At 37.3% G+C, this 23,533-nt stretch overlaps 1 protein-coding gene across 1 annotated transcript in view; it reads left to right on the forward strand.

Annotated features, from left to right (window-relative positions):
• ATP9A (ATPase phospholipid transporting 9A) overlaps positions 1 to 23,533 on the forward strand; it is a 102,376-nt gene that overhangs the window by 54,608 nt on the left and 24,235 nt on the right. Inside the window, exons 14-19 of the mRNA XM_026664965.2 lie at positions 1,929 to 2,141; positions 5,993 to 6,154; positions 10,806 to 10,898; positions 12,301 to 12,384; positions 14,523 to 14,693; positions 18,674 to 18,772. Of these exons, the coding sequence (XP_026520750.1) occupies positions 1,929 to 2,141; positions 5,993 to 6,154; positions 10,806 to 10,898; positions 12,301 to 12,384; positions 14,523 to 14,693; positions 18,674 to 18,772 (822 nt within the window). The remainder of the gene's footprint in view (positions 1 to 1,928; positions 2,142 to 5,992; positions 6,155 to 10,805; positions 10,899 to 12,300; positions 12,385 to 14,522; positions 14,694 to 18,673; positions 18,773 to 23,533) is intronic.

Below are 23,533 nucleotides of genomic sequence, written 5' to 3' on the forward strand. Positions count from 1 at the left end.
ACCTCATATCTGTCCATTTTTTTTTCTTTTCTATGTTTATAATATTATATCCTATACATTTCATTAAACATCTTTTGCTATTTTTTCCCTGTAAATTTATATTTTTATGGAGCTTAATGCTACCAATGAAAAGTAATCTGTCCTCTCTTGATCAATGAAGAACATAGAATAGAATAGGATAGAATAGGATAGAATAGGATAGGATAGAATAGAATAGAATAGAATAGAATAGAATAGAATAGAATAGAATAGAGAATGCTATATTGGCCAAGTGTGATTGGACACACAGGGAATTTGTTGTGGTGCAAATGCTCTCGGTGTACATAAAAAGAAAAAAAAATACATTCGTCAAGAATCATAGGTATAACACTTAGTAGTCAAAGAAAACATTCCTGTACAGTTGTCCTTTTGTTGTTGTTGTTTGTCTAAATTGAACCATGCAATGGATAGACCAGGAACTACACATAGATGATGATGTTGTTGGTTTGTTCTCTGAACTTGTTGTTTTGATTATGAACATTTTGTCACCAGGTAACATCATTAGGGAAACCGCAGTTGAAGTGTCTTGTTTCAGTTCTCTTCTGCTTTTATAGGTCTTATCTGATCAGTTGGTCATGTGATTGACTAGCCATGCTAACTAAGGGTCAGGTGTCTGGTGTGGCCAAGACACTTAGATGTCTTGGCAACGTACATTGATTAGCATCTGACACCCACTTCTGTAAAATTAGCAACAAGGAAAAGCTTTTCCCCTCCCCTCTAAATTTTGATTGCTTAAATTCATAGGACATGATAATGATCTTAGTCGTGTTATTGATAACAAATTCCCAGCTGAAGCATGTCCTTAGGGGTAGAGAATTATAGGAACTACTCCTTAAAATAATCTTGAGATAGGAGAACAATTGATGCAAGCTCCTATGTAACAGTAATTAACAGCAACAAGTAATTCTACAAGGAGTTATTTGGGAGAAATGTTATTTTTATTTTCTACCTCTTCCTCAGATTTCTTTACTGTACTGCTATAACATTGCCAACTCCTTTGCTTCCTTCATTATAATGTTATCCAACAGGGTGGATCTTTGGTGTTTGAGAGAACAATTTATCTCACCAGACATTCCCCATATAATAAATCCTATTATTAACAGTAAGATTAGGCATGGATCCCTAACTGTTCTGTCTCAGGCACCCATTTTTATAAGATTATTTCGGTCCAGTCACCAAATGCACAGGCCCCTTCTCCCAATTCCAAATATTCAGTATTCAAATATTCATATTGATTACTATGGTCAAAATATTTTAGGGTTATGAAGACAGCAATGCTGAGAGAGAGATTATACTTGCTAAAAGTATCTTCCAGATGCACAATATTTCAAGGGCCATTTGTCTCTTGAACACAATTTTAAAAGTGAATGCATTTCATTTGGAGGAGTATAGGGCTGTTTCCAGCACTGAGCATACGCCAGTCTGGCCACAGTCAGTATATGTAATATTATATATTTTACATTTTTAGCATATTTTTCCCTAAATAATCCTAATAAGAACAATTCTGGTTTTAATTCAATTTGTTCCTTTGTAATTTCTTCCAACCATTTTTTTTATTCTCAACCAATATTTTTGAGATTCTGAGCAGGACCACCACATGTGGTAGAATGTACCTTCCTTTTTTTTACACTTCCAACATGTTGGACTCATATTGGGGTACATCTTCGGCAATCTCGAAAGGGGTAAGAAACAGGACATTTTGAGGAAATGCTACACTAGATAAATTATTTCTAGTTGCCTTTGTGGGCTAGGCTAATAAATTATTTACTTTTTCTGTTCTACAAGGTACTTTTATCATAACTTTTGATTTTCAGAATGATCAGACTCACAAGAAGGGTATTAGTTGCAGGATATTAATTTCAATCAACCTATTTTTCCCTCTCCTTTAGCAGTCGCAGGAACCACCTGCTTTAAAAGCACCCAACCTGGCCACCAAAGTACGAAAAACCCTGAGCAGCCGTGTCCATGAGGCAGTGAAAGCAATTGCTCTCTGCCACAATGTGACTCCTGTCTATGAATCAAATGGTGTGACAGATCAGGCTGAAGCTGAGAAGCATTATGAAGATTCTTGCAGGGTGTACCAAGCTGCTAGTCCTGATGAGGTAAAATGATCCTCAAAAGAATGTTATTGTATTTTTATTTCTTCTTAAGATGCCTGTTTTTTTCCTTTTGTTTTCCAAATATGGTTAATGGTATTCTGATGGATAATATAAGTACAGCTATTAAATTTCATATGACATTAATGTTTGGAATTTATCCATGGCAATGTAATTGGTTTATATAAATAAGATTTCTCAAATCCTACAATTTTCTTTTATTTCCATTCAATCATGTCTAGTTTTCATAGACTGCTAGGATAAGTCCCTGCAGGTTTCTTGGCAAGATTTTACAAAAGTACCTTCCTAGAGCTGAGAAGAAACTAGTGTCCCCAGGTCACCCAGCCAGCTTTATGTCCAGGAGGGACTAGAACTCACAGTCGCCCAGTTTTTAACCTGATGCCTTAATCAGTGTTCCAACTGACTCTCATAAGCAAATATACCAGAATTTTATTTTGTTTTAAAAGTTACATATTTCATGATAAAATCCTGCCCTGGAATATAATTTCTTGGCAATATAAGTCTTCCCATTGTCTTCACCCCTTAAAAAGCTGGCTTCTTTTTTTAAAAAAAAAGAAGGGTAGGGTTCTTTTCTGAATTTTGATATTGCTGAGCCATTCCCTGTAGGAAATCAGTGAAATATTGCTTTAACAGACTTCTAAAAAATCTACCTTTGAAACTCTATAGTAATAAAATATTGCTAAGTCAGGAAGATCAGTTAATGTTGAAATTCGAACAAAACCTTGAAGGTCCATCTCCCTACCCCCCTTTTTCTGAACAGAAAGGATAATTTCTACCAGTTGGCACAGCATTCATTTCCTGAAACACAAAGCAGAGCTTCCTACATTTGTTTCCGGTGTGCATTCCTGGGCCAAGGCTCCTGAAAGCATCTTTATGGAGAGATCAATTACAGCCTCTGGGGCTCCGTCATTCTGTCTGATTGAGGCCTTACAGTAAGCAAGGGGGAAATGTAAGAGGTAGAATCTGATCAGATAACTTGCCCAGGAGAAGACTTGACCAAATGGCCTTTAACCCCCAAAACACCTCACCACTTTCCAGAATGTGAAAAAAATGTGTCCATCAACTACATTACAAGCAGCTGTTCACAGAGATCCTGCCATGGAAATGAGACTTTGAAGTATGGGGGGAAAAGTAAGAAGGGGTCTCTTTATATCTCTGCAGGTCTGAAGCGGCATTAATCAATAGCCTTGTTGGCCAATAAATTCAGATGAGTTCGTGAGCATGGAGTGTTCAATTGCTAGAAAGTTACATGAACACTAGCCAATAATTAGAGGGCTATAGCAAGACTATTATCTTACGTATTGATATAGAATTTCATGATTGGCATCAAAGTAGTGATGAGCTTTTGGGATGAACAGCCATGATCTAGTTTGCTTTTGTTCTGATGTTTCACCAAAAGCTGTGGTTGACATCTTCAGAGGTGGAGTGTGTTGCTTTGTGGTATGTGCTTCTGAAGATGCCAGCCACAACATCGGCTGAAACGTCAGAACAAAATCAAACTAAACCATGGCCATTCAGCCCAAAAACATATCACTGCTCCATTGCCATCTTATGCTGTGGTAATAGGCAGAATTAGCCTGCGGTAATCCTAGGAATTGCCCTTATGAAGGAGATCTTTTGTGTTTTTAAGAGAAGTGCTTATAGGTGCATAGATTAAATAAGAAGTAAGCAAGCAAGCAAGCACTTTCAGAGAGGCAGTTTTTGGTTTAATACAGGCTGTGGTTTACACAAACAAATGCCAGATTGTTAATTCCTAAAAGCCATGTGCCTTTCCCTTTTGTTAGATCTAGATTCACTAATCCATCATCTAAGAACAGCATTTTAACAACACTTATTGCATGGAATAACATATGTAAATTTAACATAATCACATTAAACTGCATACCAGCTGTGCAACGTAAGATAGCCCTCTTTTTTTCAGTTTGAGGACAAAGGAGGAGAGAGATTGGTCAACCCAAACCATTTGACCTCAAGGACTGGATTTTTGACTTACCACTTTTTCTTGCATGTGGTAGAAATCCCTGCATAAAAGTCCTTTATTTGAAAAGGTTAATCTCATCTTCCTCAAATAATGATTTTATGAAGTTCCTCCTCACTCAGCAGCACACTATGTGATGATTGTCACGTACTCAGAGAAAACTCATATTTTGAATATAGATATTTTGAATATAGATAGGCAGCCAAAGCAATACTACTGACAGAAAAGAACCTAGATACCATCAGGGGAAATTCTTAAATGCGCCCAATTTCTTAAAAGGTGAGACATTCCCCCACCCCCAGTTCAATGAGAACTATGCTCCCACTAGTGGAAAAATGCTGATTAAAAAGTATGAGAGGAGGAGAAAAAAGAGTAGAAATTAATGAGAAATTATTGAGCATCTTGAAAACTGGCATCCCTGAGGAAGAAGCAATCCATGCTGCATTTTTTAGTTGCAGCTCCTTTGTGCAAGTTACATAGAGGAAGTCCTCCACTTACGACCAAAATTGAGCCCAAAATTTCCATTGCTAAGCCAGACAGTTGTTTACATAAGTTTTTTGTCATAAATGCATGCCAGTTGCCAAGTGTCCAAATTTTGATCACACGACCGTGGAATGTTGCGACAGTCTTAAGTGTGAAAAACAATCATAAGTCACTTTTTTCAATGTTCATTTAACTTCAAATGGTCAGTAAATGAATGGTTGTAAGTTAAGGACTACCTGTATGTCAAATATGATTGCTAAAGCACAAGAAGCAAAAAAAAGTTTGCTATATGGCAGAGGTGTCAAACTGGCGGCTCGCGGACCGGATGTGTCATGTGTAGGCCACGCCCACCCCAGTTCCACACATGGGAAAACGTCATGAAATATCACATGACAGTAACGTGACGTGGCGAATTTGACACCCGTGCTACATGGGAAGTTAATAATGGCTGCAGCCTAGGAACCTTCATTGATGGGAGTATATCCTGAAATTAATCTTCTATTCCATATCTTATTACATAATATTTGGGCAAAGAGATGCAGAGGAAATATTTGGGTGTGTTAGTTTCAGAGTAATTCATTGGAACTCACAGTGAAAGATAAATTGATCCTCACACTCAATAATCATGGTATTTATAAATTGTTATTTTCTGAATATTTTCTACATTTTCTCCTGACCTAGCAACATGGTTGACATTAAGTCAGCATGTTTTCCTTTTCCTTTCTTCATCACAGGGGAAAAAGATTTAAAAAAAAAAAAAAAGTTTAGCAACAAAAAAACAATGTTGGTAGTGAAAAAACATGCATTAAGAACTTTTTAAAATTTATCCAGAGAAAAATTATTAATGGGACAAAAGTTACGTTATTCACTGTTATTTTATTCTTATTTTAGTATACCTTTCAGGGTGCTGAAATTGCTCAGTCATTTACCTTTGAGATTCTTGAGTAGTGTTTCTCAACCTTGACCACTTCAAGATACGTGGACTTCAACTCCCAGAATTCCCCAGCCAGCATGCCTGGCTTTTACACGTCTTGAGGTGGCCAAGATTGAAAAACACTGTTCTAGAGGGATGGGATGAAAGGAGGGCAAGATTGGGAACCTCAGCCTCAGGGACAGGTCATTCTCTCAATTGCTGTCCCATCCCAACCCCAACCATACAAACCACGCCTGCTAGTCCCAGGTGTTATCAAACTAAAAAGTCACTTCTAGCCAAGGCAAAGGCTGAGGAATCCAGGAGAAGAAATGGTACAGTTAACAATCAAATCACTTTCTTATTCGCTTTGCCTGTTTCCCTCCTCCCTCCTGTTGCATTCGGTTGACCTCTGAACCCACTAGCTCAGCAGTCTATCTGACCTATGACTTCTCTTGTACTTAGGTGGCCCTGGTGCAATGGACAGAAAGTGTTGGCTTGACACTGGTTGGAAGAGACCAGGCTTCTGTGCAGCTGAGGACTCCTGGTGGCCACATTCTAAACTATACCATCCTCCAGATTTTCCCCTTCACATACGAAAGTAAACGAATGGGGATTATTGTTCGGGTAAGATGGATAAGCACATGGGGAGAAGCATTCTCTGTAAATTGGGGTGAGATTTCAGGGTTTTAGGAATCCATTTATTATTGTGGGTTGGTTGATTATACAGTCAGCCAAATATTTAGACTGGGTTTGGCATTTTTAACCACCTAAAAGTCCTTCCTAAGGATCTGGGATAGGCAGATGTTGTTGTTTAATTATGTTAATTATATTGTCACCGGATATAAACTGTTCCTAGTAAAGATGCCTTTTGCAATTGACACATGGAGATTTTGTCAATGCCAGTGGTATTCAAGTGCTGCTCCAGATGTATTGTTATTATTTCTTTATTAAGATATTTTATAAAGCAGAGCCTGGTGCAGAATATATAATTACCTGTAAATGATTCATATCTCTCTTTTTTTGTTTTAAATTTAGGATTAACATATGGATGTGTGTGTTATACATTGCCATAATATGTAGAGACATCCTTTTCCTAATCCCTGGTTTATATATTGCTCTTCAGAAACTGTTGATGGAATTGTGGTCTGCATAATGGGAATAGTTAGGAATGATTGCTAAAACACTCCTCTAGAATCTTAATACTAAAATGTTTTGAACAGAATGGAGCTCATAGTCATTCTATACAAAGAATAGTAATATCTGCCTGTTTTTCCAAGCTGCTTTCATTTCCTCAGATTAAAACTCTGTTCTTAATAATCAATTAGGGGTCAAAAAATTATCTCCAAAAGTACTGCAAATTATCTAGAGACCCATTGGAAGAATCTGATCTACCTTCTAACTCCATCCTCTTGAATTGATTACCAAGTTAATCAATTCTTATTGGGTCTTCCAGCAGTGGAGAAAATGCCCAATGAAATTTTTTTTCTGTCATAAGAAAACTCCCAGCTTATAGAGAAGGTTCAGAGAGGCTGATATTTCTGAATCTTCATTTTCCTACATTTCTATTCCTAATTTCCAAATCACAACTACGATGTATTTCCTACATATGCATGCATAAATTGGGACAGGTTTTTTTTGTTTAAGTGGATGAAAATATTGAGAGATAACGTGTTGATGTATGTGATATGGAAAAATAGAAAGGGGAAAGGATAGGCAAGTCTCACATACAAGAACACTGTTAGGAATAAGATGTTGGATCGTGTTTGTTTTGCTTATAACTTTGTGGCTGAGTTTTAAAAAGGCCAAATGCCTTTTCTAGATTCTCTAGCTGCCTTGCAAATAGTAAAACAATTAGCAATCTCCCTCTCCCTGAGTTTTGTAGCATCTTCTTCTTAAGAGGGGTCTGTTAAAGATTTATCCACTTTCATAGTATCTGATTCCAGAGATCCTCTTATAGCCAACAGGCAAATAAGACAGTTGCTGCCTCTTATTGGTAGGGTGGTAGCTGTTTGTTCAACCACAAAAACTTTCCAGTCTCTCTTCTTCTGAGCTGTTGGAATGGAGAATGGTGTTTTTTTTTTTTTTTTTGGTTGCAACTCAGAAACTGCTATTGTCATGTATCAAGTGGGAGTTGGGGGAGGGAGGGAAAGGCCTTTGAACCTTGGCCCAAAATCAGACTATGGTGGAAAAAGATGTGGTTGAGAAACAATACAACTGGCAAATCTTTCTGCAGATTTATACTTGTAATCGTGCCATATCATGGGAATGTGCTAACCTCCTACTGAACTTGTTGAGAGGAAATGACTAATGCAAGGAGATAGTTGATATGATATTTATATTGGACAAAAGATCTAAATGCTCATAAAAGTAGTTCTGCGCTGCAGGAAGTGGACTTTCTTGTTAGTTTCCTATCAAAAAGTTATTAAAACATATCTCAACGGTTTCAACATGTAATGCACAAACATTGATCTTAATTTGTGTTGGAAATATTTTAAGGTGTTTTTTTTCCCCCTGGCACCCTTGGATTTGAAATTGGAAGTTTGCATTGACACATGACTTCATTGTCATGTATCCTTTTGTCAAAGATGACAATAATATGCCACTGCCATATGTAAAAGCCACTGGCATAAATAAGGCTATGGTGTTTATCTTTGTGTTGGTTTCCAGCCTCAAGATATTACAGTACTAAAGAAGATCGTTGGTCAAGTTCATATAAATGTTTTAAAAAATAAAAAGCCAGGCAGGATAAGGGAGGGAAGTCCCCTTAATTCTTTCTTCATCTGAAGAAGGAAATCATCCTCGTTCTTTAATAGGTCTACTCTACAGTAGAGGAGTGGAGGAGAGAGATGTTATGTTTGGTGTCAGTGTTAAATCACATACTATTGAGATGTCAGCCATGCTCATCTCTACAGAAGACATGTCTACAAGCGCAAGTCTCAACACCAAATTTAGTTTCTTTTCTTTCCAACAGACAAAGAGAACCTAGAGTCTGCATCTACCATTTGGAAGGAATAATGGGCAGGGCAATAATGCAAAGTAGATGGGTCCTATCAGACATTTGATCACGACCAGGATTTTCTCTCCCCCCCCCCCTTGGTTCTGGCTTTTGATTAAGCCTAAAATCTTACACTGTGTGCCTCCTGCATTTTGTCAAAGTTATGGAACTGTGATCACAATATTAGTTAATTGTGAGCAGAGGTTTTTGAGGTTGTAAAAAAATGAGATTTGTGGCACTTTGTCCCATTCCAGCTTCTATAAACTTTTAGGGATTTCCAGAACTTTTTTGGCTGGCTATCCTCTTTTCACTCTGTTTATGTTATTGAGATACTATAATCTTCCTGGATTTGCATCAAGTCTTTTCTATTAACTTCACTGGGTTTGTTTTTTCATCTGGCTGACTGACAATCAGCTTCCATGGATAAGGATGGATTTGAACTGGGTTCTTCAGTTCTTATCTAACATCTTAATCACTGCTCCACAATGGCTCTGGGGGAATCCCGAAGATTTTAGAAGGAAAATGTGTTCAGATTTTAGAAGGAAAATGTGTTCGTGGCTGAAAATCATTTGTGGGGAGGGAGAAGGAAAACAAGATCAGTCCAGCTGTAGAACTTGTGCTCAAAAGCTGAGCCTACAGATCTGAACAGTATACATATTCTTTATTTATAGACCAACTAATAAATCTCTCTCTCTCTCAATATTCCATTTGGATTCAGTTAATTCCAGATAGGTGAGTATAGGATTACAGCCTTAATCCTGCGATTTAATACTCACCAATTTCAAATGGATTATTTTTTGAAAAAAAGATAATGTACATGTATGTATCTTAAACCTAAATGTGAATTAGTGTAATATTTTATCCTTTGCAAGAGAATGGCTGGAATGAGGAAAAAGCAGTGGCCTTTCTCCCTGCAGAACAGTGGGAACCTGACCTCAGCCTGGGACTTCAGCCAGTAACACCTATCGTTAAATAGAACAGAAACAGAAGATGAGAAAATCAACCCATTCTCTTTTCTTGGTGGAACTTACATCATCAAATTCTGTTTATTTTGTCAGACACATAGAAAATTAACAGGTCAAGCAAAAAGCTAGGGTAGAACTGTTTTCCTTGATATGCTAATTTTATATGTGGAGAATTTGGAGTTTGTTTTATAGTGGAACATTCAGTCATTGGAGCACTTGCTTCAAGTATAAATTATTAGTGGACATACACAGATTTATTACTTCATTTGATTTGTTAGTATTAGTGGTTAGACACACTGAATTAGAAAGGAGTTCAGAGGCTATTTAGTCCATCCCCCCAATGATATTAGAAGTTCATAGCTATTCCGTTCTTCATAAGTGACCACACAGCTGCTAATCTTCAATGATCTTCAATAAAAGCTTTTCTACTTCCAAAATTATCTTTTCTATTGCCAGACACCTTATATAAACAGAAAATTCCAGCCCTTAGAACAAGGCTTATGTCCTGTAATCTTAACCTGTTACTGTAGAATATATTCTTTGGAGAAACAGAAAATTTATTTCATTTTCTATATGACAGCCTTGCAAATAATGGAAGAAAGTTGCAATTTAATTAATTGTTTTTCAGGATAAATGTATCTTAGAAACTGATAATACCTAGACCAAATAGATGTAGATATTAAGGAACAAACAAAATAGTACATAAATGACATATGCACAGCTATTTAAAAAAAAATAGTTGCATGAGGATGATCTGATCAAAAGAAGGACCATTATATACTTTGTGGGCAGGGAAGAATAAGAACCTTTCCTGAATGTCCCCTCTTTTTAAAAATAGAATGATAGTACAGTAGTCTTTTTATAAAAGAGACTCCCTGTATCAAACTGACTCCTTCGCATTGTGCAAATTGGGGAGGGAAGAAGATAGCAATTCATAGTAGAAAGCTGTTGTACATTCTTTTAACTTTTGCTTGCTAAGATTCCATGTTGTTCTTCTTGCAATGACACAGAATGTTTCACTGGTGCTCTGACCCTTTTAAAGCCATGTTTTGAACATTACCATTTTTTCCATGTTTTGAACATTACCGTTTTTTGAATTGTGCTACCTTATATTATTTGGAGACAGCAATTTTCTCTTTGTTGATTTATGGTTCTTCAAGTTAGGCATTTTTAGTATAACACAAAATGACATTAAATTGATGCATTATATATTTTATGAATAGATATCTGTATCTGTACTAAAACAGGGCGCCTGAGATTTTTTCCCCTTTGTCAAATAATTTCTTTCCTCTTCCCTGTTTTCTCTCTCTTTCAGGATGAATCTACAGGAGAAATAACATTCTACATGAAAGGGGCGGATGTGGTTATGGCAGGCATTGTTCAGTACAATGACTGGCTAGAGGAAGAGGTACAGAACAGCATTCTCAATGCTGTGACTTATTTTACATTTGCAAGTATGAAATTCTCATTAGAAGTATGAAATTGAATTCAGAGAATGCTTTGAATGCTCCTGGTGATATAACTCTGCCTTTCCTAACCTGGCAACCTTCCTATCTGTTGTACTGAAACTTCCATCATTTGCCTGGCTGGCCACTGTGGGGTAGTGGGAATAGTAACCAAATCATTTGAAGGCAAGAAAAGACCATCTGCAAACAGGAGAGGAGAGATAGGATGTATGTTCTACTTATAGATAGAAAGGCAAAAGTAGGGCAATGTGTGTGCATAATGGTGAGATGCATATACACATCTTGAATCTGCAAATATATTTCATGCAACTTGCTTATGTAGACTGTCTGTCAGGGTTCCAGTTAACATACCCAATGGAATCAAAACTCCAAGGCAGGCATATTCCTCAAAGTACAGATTTATTTGGCATGTCATATTGGCACATCTGGAGAAAACTAGACTCTGAAGGACTCAAGGTTTTCCCCACCCAAATCAAAAGCCCAAAGTTCTTTTCCCCAGGTCACACATCCATCACATGGTCCAATCAGGTTGCAGCCCCAATCCTGGCTGGCTTCGGTCCATGCCTCTCCAACAGCTGGTAGAACGTCCTTGGCTCCCACAGGAAAGAATGTTATTTTGGCTACACATCCCCAGCTATCTCTACCTCCCCTATCACATTCCCACAGCTCCAACCGGCCTTGCTGTGGCAGCCCTGAAGATGCTCCCAAAATGGCTTCAGGACGAACGCTGTCCTTATTAGAATGGTCTTTGCAACTTACCCCATCATTTAGCTGTCCCAGCAAAAAATGAAGAAAAATATTTTACGTGGTCCTACATGGGAGAAACCTAAGATTGAAACACTATGCAAAACATGTGGGCATCCATGGGCGTCAGTACATCTGTTAATAGTGTGATTATTCTCCAAAATTAAGCTGGAATTTAATTATATTTTTGGTAAAATTTAGAAGGTTGTTAGATCACATGAGATTCTAGCAAGCTCAGCCAAGTTTTTACATTTAAAAAAAAAAATCCAGATCTCATGTGAGATTTCACCTTAGTTTAGCATTCTCACCAAAAATCAAATAACTTTTTAAGGTAAAATAGTCAAAGTCTTGAGAGATTTTGGGGTTGAAATGATTGTTAGCCTTTGATATAAAACTGTAACCATTATTTTGAAGCTGACTTTTAAACTACAGTAGAATTTTATTACTTGGTCAACAAAACTATAATAATATTATGGTGCTATTCCATAATTTTGGAATTTTTAAATTCTGCTCTCTGAAAAGAACAGGGACAATTATTATGCTAATGTTTATTTCCAATGGCAGATTAGCTTATAAGAATGTATCTGTATTCCTTTATAGTGTGGTAACATGGCAAGAGAAGGATTAAGAGTTCTTGTAGTTGCAAAGAAATCCCTGTCTGAGGAGCAATATCAAGATTTTGAGGTAAGTAAATTAAATATGAAATAAAGCTCAAAACGAATGTCCCATTTACATCTGGAATAAGCAGAGAAGTGCTTAAATACTGTAAACTACTATGCTTGCTGTTTCCTTTTCTTGGCAAAGATGGAATTGGCCATAGTCCATCATGCATTGGCAACTTCCATTCTTTGAACATTTTGGAAAATGAATGAGTGAGTTGGCTGGATAAAAAATATACCACTTGTATCTTATCATTTTCATTGGATAACCTCATGAACTATTTCTTACCTTTAAAAATTGTAAGTCTTTTCTATATTTAATGCCCAAGCCTTTATCTTCTATAATTCCCCTATCAATATAGCCATTGCCAAGAATTCTGTGAGGAAGTCCATCCACATGGAAGGCATCCAGTATAGAATAGCTAAGATGGCTTACATTGACACAATGTGCTTAATTTGGTTGCAATGCTAACCTATATTCTAGGCACACCTAATATGGATAAACTAATCCAGTGGGCTGTAATTGCAACACACACTCGCTAAACCACCAAAACAGAGGTGGTATTCAGTAGGTTCTGACCAGTTCTGGAGAACCGGTAGCAGAAATTTTGAGTAGTTTGGAGAATCCGTAAATACCTCCTCTGACTGGAGATTTTACAGTATCCTTCCCCTGTCACGCCCACCAAGCCACACCCACAGAACCAGTAGTAAAAACATTTGAATCCCACCACTGCACCAAAACACCTAATCAAAGTTAATAGTCTATCTAGGCATGCTGTGCAAGTGCAGTCCCTAGATCTTTAACTAGCCTGGTTAAGTGAGTAGTGCAAAATACTTTATAACACATATATCAAAGAAGGATATAGGCCAAACAGGAGGCATAAATATTTCATAAGAATATTTAAGGATATTTGCTCATGTTGTTTGGCTGTATTACTATTATCTTTCTCATCTTTTCTACTATCTTTTCCTCTAGGTATGTTATGATTACATTACTGTGTTGTTTGAACACTGAGAGCTTAAGCACCAGAGAAAAATTCCTTGTGTGTCCAATCACACTTGGCTAATAAACCTATTCTGCTTTGCTTTGTTTTGCTCTGCTCTGCTCTGCTGTACTCTACTCAAGCTTGCATGACAAGGGGAAAGGAATCCATATAATTCCAACCAATTCTAGCTAGCACAGCTAGGGTATGAGTTGTTTCCCAGCATGGAGGACACCTGTTGAGGAAGAACATCTTGCATTGTCTTCTGCTCCACTACCCTTGATGATACTATATAATTTATTCCAGGATGTTGAAGGACAAAGGTTAAAATAAAAATGACTTATGACATGAGGGCTGCTCTGGATGTGCTTCTAGTGTATCTGTGGTAGCCAGCTGGCAGCTCAAGGGCCACATCAAACTTGTGGATGGCAGCCAGTTGACTCACTATTCTCCCATGTTCTTCTCACAGATAAAGATTCTTGAAATGTGGGCCAGTCTCTTCCCATCTGGCTTTAGGAGGGAGGGGAATACACACACACACACACACACACACACACACACACACACATGCTACCCAACCCATATGTTTCCTGCTCTTTTCCTCCTCTTCCCTACCCTATAAACGTGCTGGCAACTGCAAGTGAAGGAATCTATTTGATTCCACACCTAGTTGGTTTTTTTAAGTAGTAATTGCCCAGTTTTTTAAATGAGGGGGATACTTTTTTTTCCTGCTGGAGCTGCATTTTATTTAATTCTTCTCTGTCTTCTCTGAGCCACCAGGGGGCACAGTTGTGATATAGTAACCTCATGGGAAGGAATGGGGCCAAATTGATTGATCCAAAATTTTCATGTGTCTGTATGCATGCTTTTATTTCATTTAGTTTTGTTGGACACATGAAGAAAGAAAAGATAACTCCTAAAACCCTGAAAAGGCTTAATGCACCTGATTTTTATATTTTGGGGGTTTAAAAAGGAGATCAAAAATTATGCTGCTGAATTTTAGCTTTTTGCTGCCAAAACTGAGTAGTACAATCTGGCTTCTTTAAAAATAGAGGTTGGGGCATTGCTGCTGGGAAATTTTGCCTGCTTTTCCTTATCCAGGTACTTTGTTCTGATGTGAGCTAAGCACTTAATGAATGAACAAATAATAAAGGGATGTATCTCTCGTGATCTTCCTTAGGCCCGCTACGTCCAAGCAAAATTAAGTGTCCACGATCGCTCCCTGAAGGTAGCCACAGTGATTGAGAGTCTGGAGATGGAGATGGAGCTTCTCTGCCTGACTGGAGTAGAAGATCAACTACAGGTGGATGTCAGGCCAACTTTGGAAACTCTGAAAAATGCTGGCATTAAGGTATGATTGAATCAAAACCCAAAAGTGTAAGATTCACTGTTTTTTCCTCCAGTCTACTAGTCTATGGCTGAATAAACACGAGATAATTATAATAAGTAAAAACAGATGATTTCCACATCAATAGGAGCACCTTAATAATACTGTCAGTATATAAAGCACTACAGGTAGTCCTTGACTTACGACCAGTCACTTAGCAATCATTCAATGTTACAACAGAACCCCAAAAAGACACAAACCATATTCAGCGTTTGGACAGCTGACACTACTTTCACAGTCACATGGATTGCATTTTGGGCATTCAGCAATTGGCCCCCATTTATGGCTGTTTACCGCATCCCATAGTCATATGACCACAATTTACTCCCCCGAAACAGAGGTGGTATTCAGCAGGTTCTGACCAGTTCTGAAGAACCGGTAACAGAAATTTTGAGTAGTTCGGAGAACTGGTAGCAGAAATTATTATTATTTTTGGGTGGGAACGGAGATTTTGTAGTATCCTTCCCCTGCCATACCCACCAAGCCACACCCACACCCACCTGTAGTAAAAAAATTTGAATCCCACCACTGCCCAGAAAGCAGCGTTTACATTTAGTTTCCAACAAAAAATGGCCATTGCAGACAATGCCTTTGTTTAACATCCATATAAAGACTCACAACCATAATTTTGGACTGAGTTGTGGTTGTAAGTCGAGGACTACCTGTATCAATTAAGTACCTACATTTTTTTACAGAGCCACATCTCAGAATTCTGGTTTGATGTTGCTATGATCTTTGGTAGCATTTCCCCTTCAATTAATGAAATAATTTATCTGAGCAGAACATTCCACTGAAATAGGAACTGTATTCTATTTTGCTTGTAAGCAGCACAATTCAGGGATTGGACAAAGGTGGAATTACAAAGACTTCCCACCACTCTGGATGCTGTTGCTTATCTGACTTTCCTGTTGCACACTTTTCCAGGGTAGTCAGACAAGAGTCAGGATTGCTGTCAGGCAAATACAAATAAAAACAATATAAAGAAATAAACCTGTTTAAAATAACCAAACAGCAGCTGAAATTGTTATCAGTCCCATTAAGAATGTGATTTCTAAAGGCAGAGAGATTGACAGCCCAATACAACTTCCAAGGGAATGGATTTTATTTTATTTATCCCATTGATTAAAAAAAAATCCTTTATATCACCAGCAGTATCTAGCTGGTAGCATCTAGCTGACCTTGCTGATTTTTAAAAACTGGCCTTGGTCAGATCTGATTAGTATCTGAATGGGAGACTTCCAGGAAAGATTGGCTGAAAAGTAGATTGGGAGGTAGAAGAAGAAGAATACCTCAGAAGAAAGCAATAACAAGCCAAGAAAAATACAAGGATGTTTCATGAAGTTTAAAAAGAATCAAGCTCAAACTGAAAGATGTTTACCTTCTGTATAATTTTATAGTGAGCATTATTAATATACGAGTACCCTCCTGTTGTGTAGATTCCCAGAATGACTGAGAGTTGGGAGTCTGTCTATTCAGAAAGCACTTGTATTGGAGAGAAAAAATTGTGCCTTAGGAACCACACCATAGCTAGCATTTCCCCATGTCAGGAAAGCAAGCTTTTTAAATTAGTTTATAACTAAGATACCTGTCTCATCCCAAGTAACATGTAGTTCGGCTGCATGCCATGATTTCATGTTTGTCAGCATTACCAAGCAAACTGGACTATCTTGTACAAATTTCAATGTGCATATAGTATAAAGAAAGTCCTGAATTATGTTTCCTGTTGGCTAACATGAAGCCATGTATGATATATAGAGTGCTTGTCTGAAACCATGAGACTTTGAATTCCTTCTGAAGGAACAACTTTGGAAAGAATGGCAGCATGAAATTTATTCTTATTTTACAATTTTCCATGAAGGCCAAGATCTGAACTTTTGTAAAAAAAAAAAAAAAAAGGGAGAATGGATATGATATCCAAGATGTAGAGAAATACCCAAGGCCATGCTTGTGCTACTTAGAAATGCTCCCCAAACTCTTGGCTTTGTCTGTTGAAAGTGTTCACTTCCTTCCCATATCAATTATAACTCTTCCCTGTGTGAATTCTCATATCCCATAATAGACTAGACATCTCAGGAAAAGGCATGGCTGCTTTAAAGACTCGGCATCAGGTGGTGCATGAGTGCTCCTTCAAGTTGGCTGGTGAATTCTGGAAGTTGAAGTCCACACTTCAAGCAGCCAAGGTTGAAAAACATTGCCCTATACTACAGAATCATCATAAATTTGCAATTTACAACTGGCAATACAAAACAAAATGTCTAGTAGAATTTATGGCAGGTTACATGATCATATACCATATCACTAGTGCCCATTCCATAAGATGCATTTTCCAACAACAGCAACAATGTCACATTGTGCAATATGCAAAGCAGCCCAATTTTGTTTGATTCCACTGACTATTAAAAAGTTTAATTAGAGACTTATTTTGGTTGCTATGTGAAAATCTCTCTGAAGTTGTCCATGTGGTTATTGTCTTCTCATGATGTACAATGACTCATTGTGTGGATGTGGCAATTTTCTCCATGTCACCACAGACCATTCTGGTTGCATCTTCTTCACACAAACAATTTGTTGCACTAAGACAACTGCCACATGGAGCAGTTTAAAGCTGCCTTTATAGAACATCCATTACTGCATTATTGGCGCCATTTGTCTTAGCTGAAGCTTCCATCTCCAAAAATGGTCAATACTGACTCATGTTTTTGCGAAATATATCTCTTAGATCCCAGCATGATATAAAAAGGTTTTTTAACAGTTACTTCAAAATTCCATGTAATGTATTTGAAATATGCAATTGTTCAAATTGCTTTTGTCAATTGCATTTAAATAAAACTTCAAAGAATTATAGGATTTGAAAAGACTATTGAGGCCACCATGCCCAAATATCTGCTCAGTGCAGGATTTCAATTATATTTTAATTAAAATCCTGTCCATACTCAGCTTGACCATACCTAATGAATGCTGGGAGATCCTTATGGATAGTATTTCACCACTTAATCCCTCCACCCTACTGGTTCCTAACCCAATGCTCTTACCTTGCAAAGTGTGGTGAAGCCATTGAGGTAGTAGAAGCTGCATACTTTTATTATGGGACTTACTTTCAGATTTGTACTTGTCCTTAGTTTGTCCAACTCTCATATCCGGAAGATAGAGGCTCAAGTTGTAATCTACTTGGTATAAAGGTGCAAGTTCCTTCCATTTATTTTTACAGTGCCTAGATGTCAGATAGTTGGAAAAAACAAGGATACGTCAGGGAGGATGGGTCTTCTCCAATTTTTCTAATGGTCTCCTACCCTACTGCCAAGAAAAACACATGGGCATGTCTGTGAAATCAGAGGAAGTCATCAATCTTTTGACACAAGGGAGATTTTTGTATTTTTACCTGGTCATCTTTATTAATTTGATCGTTTGATGTGTTAGATTTATATAGCTTTTCTCCAGGACCCCAAGGCAGCATAATTAGTATTTCCTCTTCTATATTTTCCCCACAACAATAATGCTGTGGGGTAGGTTGATCTGAGAGAGAATGATTTCACCCCATGATTTTCCATAGCTGAAAATACAAACCTGAGTCTCAAGGATCCTGCCTTAACCACTATTGGCTTCTAAATATCTAAAATATAGTACATATATTAATTTTCCTACAAGCTAAACATTTATTAAGTGCCTTTTTATTATTTACCATTATTAATTTACTACATTTGATGCAACCTGCTTTCCTTTCAGAGTTGAATGCGATTTAAATATGAGCTTCTTCTAATATTATCCCCAGAATATCAGTCTTGTAAGCTGACTTGAGAAAAAGTGATCCACATAGTGAGCTCTGTGGTTGAGTGGGATCTTGAATCTGAGTCTCCAGGGAGTCTGGTCCAAAGCAAACCATTGCATTATACTGGCTCTTTGTTTCTATTCATGTGAGGTTTTGAATTTTTTTTTTTTAATTCTAGGTATGGATGCTCACAGGGGATAAACTGGAAACAGCCACGTGTACAGCTAAGAATGCACATCTGGTAACCAGGTCTCAGGACATTCATATATTTAGACTGGTGAGTAATACAAATAAAACTTAATTTACTTAGCACTTGTCCACAGAGCTTTATTTTGAATCGGGGGAAATAACATCCAGCTTCACTGTGCATGTAGACTACAGCTGAGCATATGATATAAGCCTAACCTTACTGCAAACATCATTGCATATGATGGGTCCTAGTAGCTGGAACTTCAACATGGAAAAAGAGCTCTTGTTTCCTCCAATTTCTTGCAGGCTCAATTTTATCCGGGTGCTTGGATTTCTGCTGAAATAAGTTCTTTAACAAGGCAAAATGCTGGGCAGCAATGCATTTTATGAACTAATCAAGAATGTTAAAACGGTTAATTCCTGTTCTGACGGGTTCACCCCCCCTCCCCCCAAGATGTTACATTTTGGCTTATTTTCCAAATCCGCCCTTCAATGGAGATTTGAAACCAGTGTGAATGTTGTTTTCTTCTGCCTTGTCTTGCAGAACTAATTTATTGCTCATCCTTATTATTCTGTAAAGGGAACTCTGCATCTCTTTGAAAATGCTTTTCTGAGACCTCTTTGCAAAATTTCAGGCTCCAAGATTTCTTTGGGTGAAGCAAGAAAGGCCACTTGCATTTCTGTACCATGACTGTGCAATAAATGTGAGGTGGAGTATGACAAACTCTTCGTTCATTTAAGCTAAATTGTCTCAGCCAAAAGGACTGTCCTGAATCATTAAAATAGAGATACAGATCTTTATGCATGCAAAGCCTGTCCTTTAGCCCTGTGTTTAACAGTCACTTTCATTTATGAACCGTATTTTTCCTTATGCTATTGACTTTAACTCTTTTAATACAGCAGCATTACATTTCTTAAAGAGCACTTGAAATTACTGATCTTTGTCTTATAGAGTTCTTTCAATGAACCCTCTCTTAAAATTGCCACAAGTTCATAGTGTTGACCGGGATGGAGCAATCTCTTGACAAAGTGTGACCATGGGTTTAAGAATAAAAAGAGTAGGCTATGCAGAAGTATCCCTAGATATGGGTTCCATTCAAAAACCAGATTTGGTGATATATATATATATATATTGCTGTAGAGATATGTGGCATACAGCCCACTCCCAAACAAGCAAGAAGTGAGGTTGTTTTGGATCTGCTGTGCACAAACACACCCTCTGCTTGATGCAGATATACCACATATTCCTCTGCCAAATCTGAAATATTCTTATCTTCTTTGCATTTGAATACTTTATTACTTCCTTTACCAAGTAAGAATGCACTGAATTATGTCAGAAAACTGTTTAGGTGAGAGTAGTGTCATATTCATAACTCAAATCTCTTCCTAGCATTATATATACTTTCCCCCCCAAATTGATCAGTGCTTTTTTTTCTTTCTTTTTTTTTTTGTAAATTTTATTTGAGTTTTCACATTAAAAAATACAAATAAAACATCTTTTTTGAAAGTAGCGTAATCCCGGGTTACATTTCTTCTTACAGACACAAATTCAATTTCATGCTCATTTTTATGTTCTATTCCATATCTTATTACTGTTTTACATTTTCTACATAGCTTCTCCCCTCTTTTAATTTTCTCAATTTTATTTTAATTATCTCATCTCAATTCAAATCATTATATTTATACTTTTTGTCTGTCCTGTTTCAATTTCATATTATCTTTTCTCATTAAACAAAGTTTCTCCTGTAGTTGCTGATTGGAGTATAACACCTTTATATCTTTTAATTTTATCCATTTAACTCTTATTTAAGCTTCAATATATACCTTAAAGTTATAACATTCAATATAATACATAACTTCCATTCGGATTCTGCTTGGTACATTCTTAAAATACACACTATATTCTTTTTAAAAAAAAGATTATAAATATATGTAATTAAAACAACACATTCCATTCCAATTCAATTCTATCATTAATATTAATATTCATTAAAATCTTAACTTCTTTAATATTACTTTTTAATTAAATATCATACTTCTATGGGAACAGTTATAAGCTTTCCATAATCCCCCCCCCACTTATATTTTATAAAACAATAACTAATTAAAATGTTCCCATCCCTTCCTAATTCAATTTTCTCATTTATTTTATTTCATTTATTTTATTAACAAACATTTCACTAGATTACAGTAACTATTTTATCCCTCATTTTAATCATACATTGTTTCCAATTTTCTAAAATTATTTCTATTACTAATATAACAATACAATCTTATGTACTTTTACAGAATCCCTTTTTCAGTTAAATTTTCACCCATTATCTCTAAATAGGCCCTGTTTTTCTATATCTTGTTTCTGTCCTTTGTAACTTCTTTTCCTTTCCTTCTTCCCTCTCTTCTTCTCTCTCCCCTTTTTATCCCCTTGTCTCTCTACCTCTATTTCTCTCTTCTGTATTCCCCTCTTCTGTTGCTTTCCAATATTATACTCATTTTTCGAACTATTTTTCTTTTCTTTGGTTGTTTTTTAAGTCTTAAATTCTCCATTCTCTTTCCCCCCTTTCCTTTTTCTTCCCCACATAGAATTACTTGTTCATTAAAGATGGCTTCTTCTTTGTCTTCTTGTTTTGCAGACGTTTCTTGTTGTTTCTCATAGTTCCAAATCTCCATTTCTAAGAATTGAAAAACAAAGCCAAAAGAACCCCTCCCTTCTTGTGCATCTTCTTTATACTTTTTAAGTTCCATTTTCAATTCATCCAGAAGTAGTGCCATTGTATAAATTTTTAAACAACCACCCGATTAATTTTAGTCATTCAAATGCAATAACCAAGAATCCAAAGATCACCAAGTAATCCAAATACACGCAAGCTGTTTCTTTTTGCTTTTTTTTCACTTTCTCTTCCTGGGGTTCTACTATTTAGTTGCCAAGTTTCAGTTGAAATGTATCTTTTAGAAGTCTTGTTGAAGTTTTACTGTAGATTCCTTTTAATTCCAGGCAGTCTCCTCCCTTTTTTCTGGATCCTGCCCTTTTATTCTTTTTCTCTCCTTTCCTGCTTATAAATTTTTTTTTTAGTGTCCAGAAATCTTTATTATCCCTTTGACATTTTGTTTTATTTTCAGATTAATTGCCTATTGATGTCAAAGTGGATTTTCCCCCCCGATTTCTTATTTAAGTCTCTTAGTTGTCAGTATAGGGAAAGGGACAGAAGAAAAAAAACCCAAACCTTTCCCTTTTCACTTTCCTTGGCTGCTTCAGAATCTTCTTTGGGAACGATGCTATTTTTTTTTTTAGTTTAAATTCCAGGGTACCTTAGTTGTTGCTTTTGCAATTTAACCCAGTCAGCCAAAACTTTCACTTCTTATCTTCCTCCTACACATTCTTTTCCGGTCGAGTTCTTCTTTGAGGTGGCCATTTGTGACCACCGCTGCAACCGCCTTCGGGAAAGGGAGTAATGGCCAGCTGAGGAGGAGAGATGCGGCCCTCCTCCACCCTGCTGGCAGTCTCCCCCCTCTTCACCACCTCTACAGGGTGGCTTAGCCCCAAAACCAGGCGGCTCGGGGTGCTCCAGCGGCGAGCCCAGACCGAAACCGTGCACGATCGCAGATTTCTGTCTGTCGTCGAAGAAGCTCAAACCGGAACTCCTCAGTGCTTTTTTTTTTTTCTTCTTCAAGCCATTAATCATTCTTCCACGTTCTGGATAAGATCCACACTAATGTAAGTTGTAGGCATTCAAAATCTGGAACACTTGAGTCACTTGTTGCTGCCTACTATCCTTGGATCAAAATGCTGCTTGTGGCCTTTCCCTGTGCAACGATCCTAATGAGTTCCTTGATTTTCTGAGGAACTCCAGGAGACAAAGTGCCAGAAAAAGGCCTAGAGTGCTGTTGGAAGAAGACAAAGGGTGAATCTAATTGAGAATGAATAAGAGCCTAGGGATTACATGGTGGCCATAAGAACGGTGAAATGAAATTATTTCTCCAGCTCAACATCCTCAACTACCTGCCCAGTGGGTGGTTGTTGTTGTTGTTGTTTGCTGTGACTCATTCCTTGCTGGGGAAGAGCAAAATGCAAGATTTGTCATTTTTTGGGACAGCAGCTGTTGTCAGGAAGACTTTCACCCAAATTAATTTAGTGTGTCAGTTGTGCTTGAAATTGAAGGTCCTTAAGACAGTCATTCATGCTTTGGTTACCTTATGCCTGGACAATTGCAGTGTACTCTTGAAAATCACTTGAAATGAGAAGTTATGAGCATGCTGTGATAAATTCAGGTAATATTTCTGCATCATAACTGCAATAATTACCATAAGGTCCTAGATCAAGGGTCTTCAAACTTGGCAAGTTTAAAGCTTGTGGACTTCAACTCCCAGAATTCCTGAGCTAACATGATGGGAGGAGGAATTCTGGAAGTTGAGGTCCACAGGTCTTAAAGCTGTCAAGTGGGTGAGGTGGTGGGTCCTAGATGCAATTCAAGGTCCTGGATATTACTTATAAAGCCCTTCATGGGATAGGACTTTGCTATCTGAGTGTCAACTTATTTCCAGCAGTTTCTGCTGATCTCATGCATTCTGATGTAAGTTGACATCCTCTAGGTCCAACAGGCTATGTGATGGGAACCAGAAAGCAGGCTTTTTTTTGTCATGGTGCCTGCTTTCTGAAACACAATCCCTCATCCCCCAAGATTCATATATTCTTGGCCTCACTTAAATGAACTTTTAAAACCTGGGCCAAGGCAATGAATTAGAATGGACAGTGGTCCCTTGCATTGCCCTGTTAAGTTTCTCCTAATCTTAACTTTTTTTTCCTTTTGGGATTGTGTATATTCTTGTTTCTATTGTTTTATTTTCTCACCTA

The sequence above is a fragment of the Notechis scutatus genome, chromosome 3 (assembly GCF_049901735.1).
Source record: "Notechis scutatus isolate UNSWTSFEM ecotype Mainland chromosome 3, rNotScu1.2, whole genome shotgun sequence".
NCBI classification, from domain to species: domain Eukaryota; kingdom Metazoa; phylum Chordata; class Lepidosauria; order Squamata; family Elapidae; genus Notechis; species Notechis scutatus.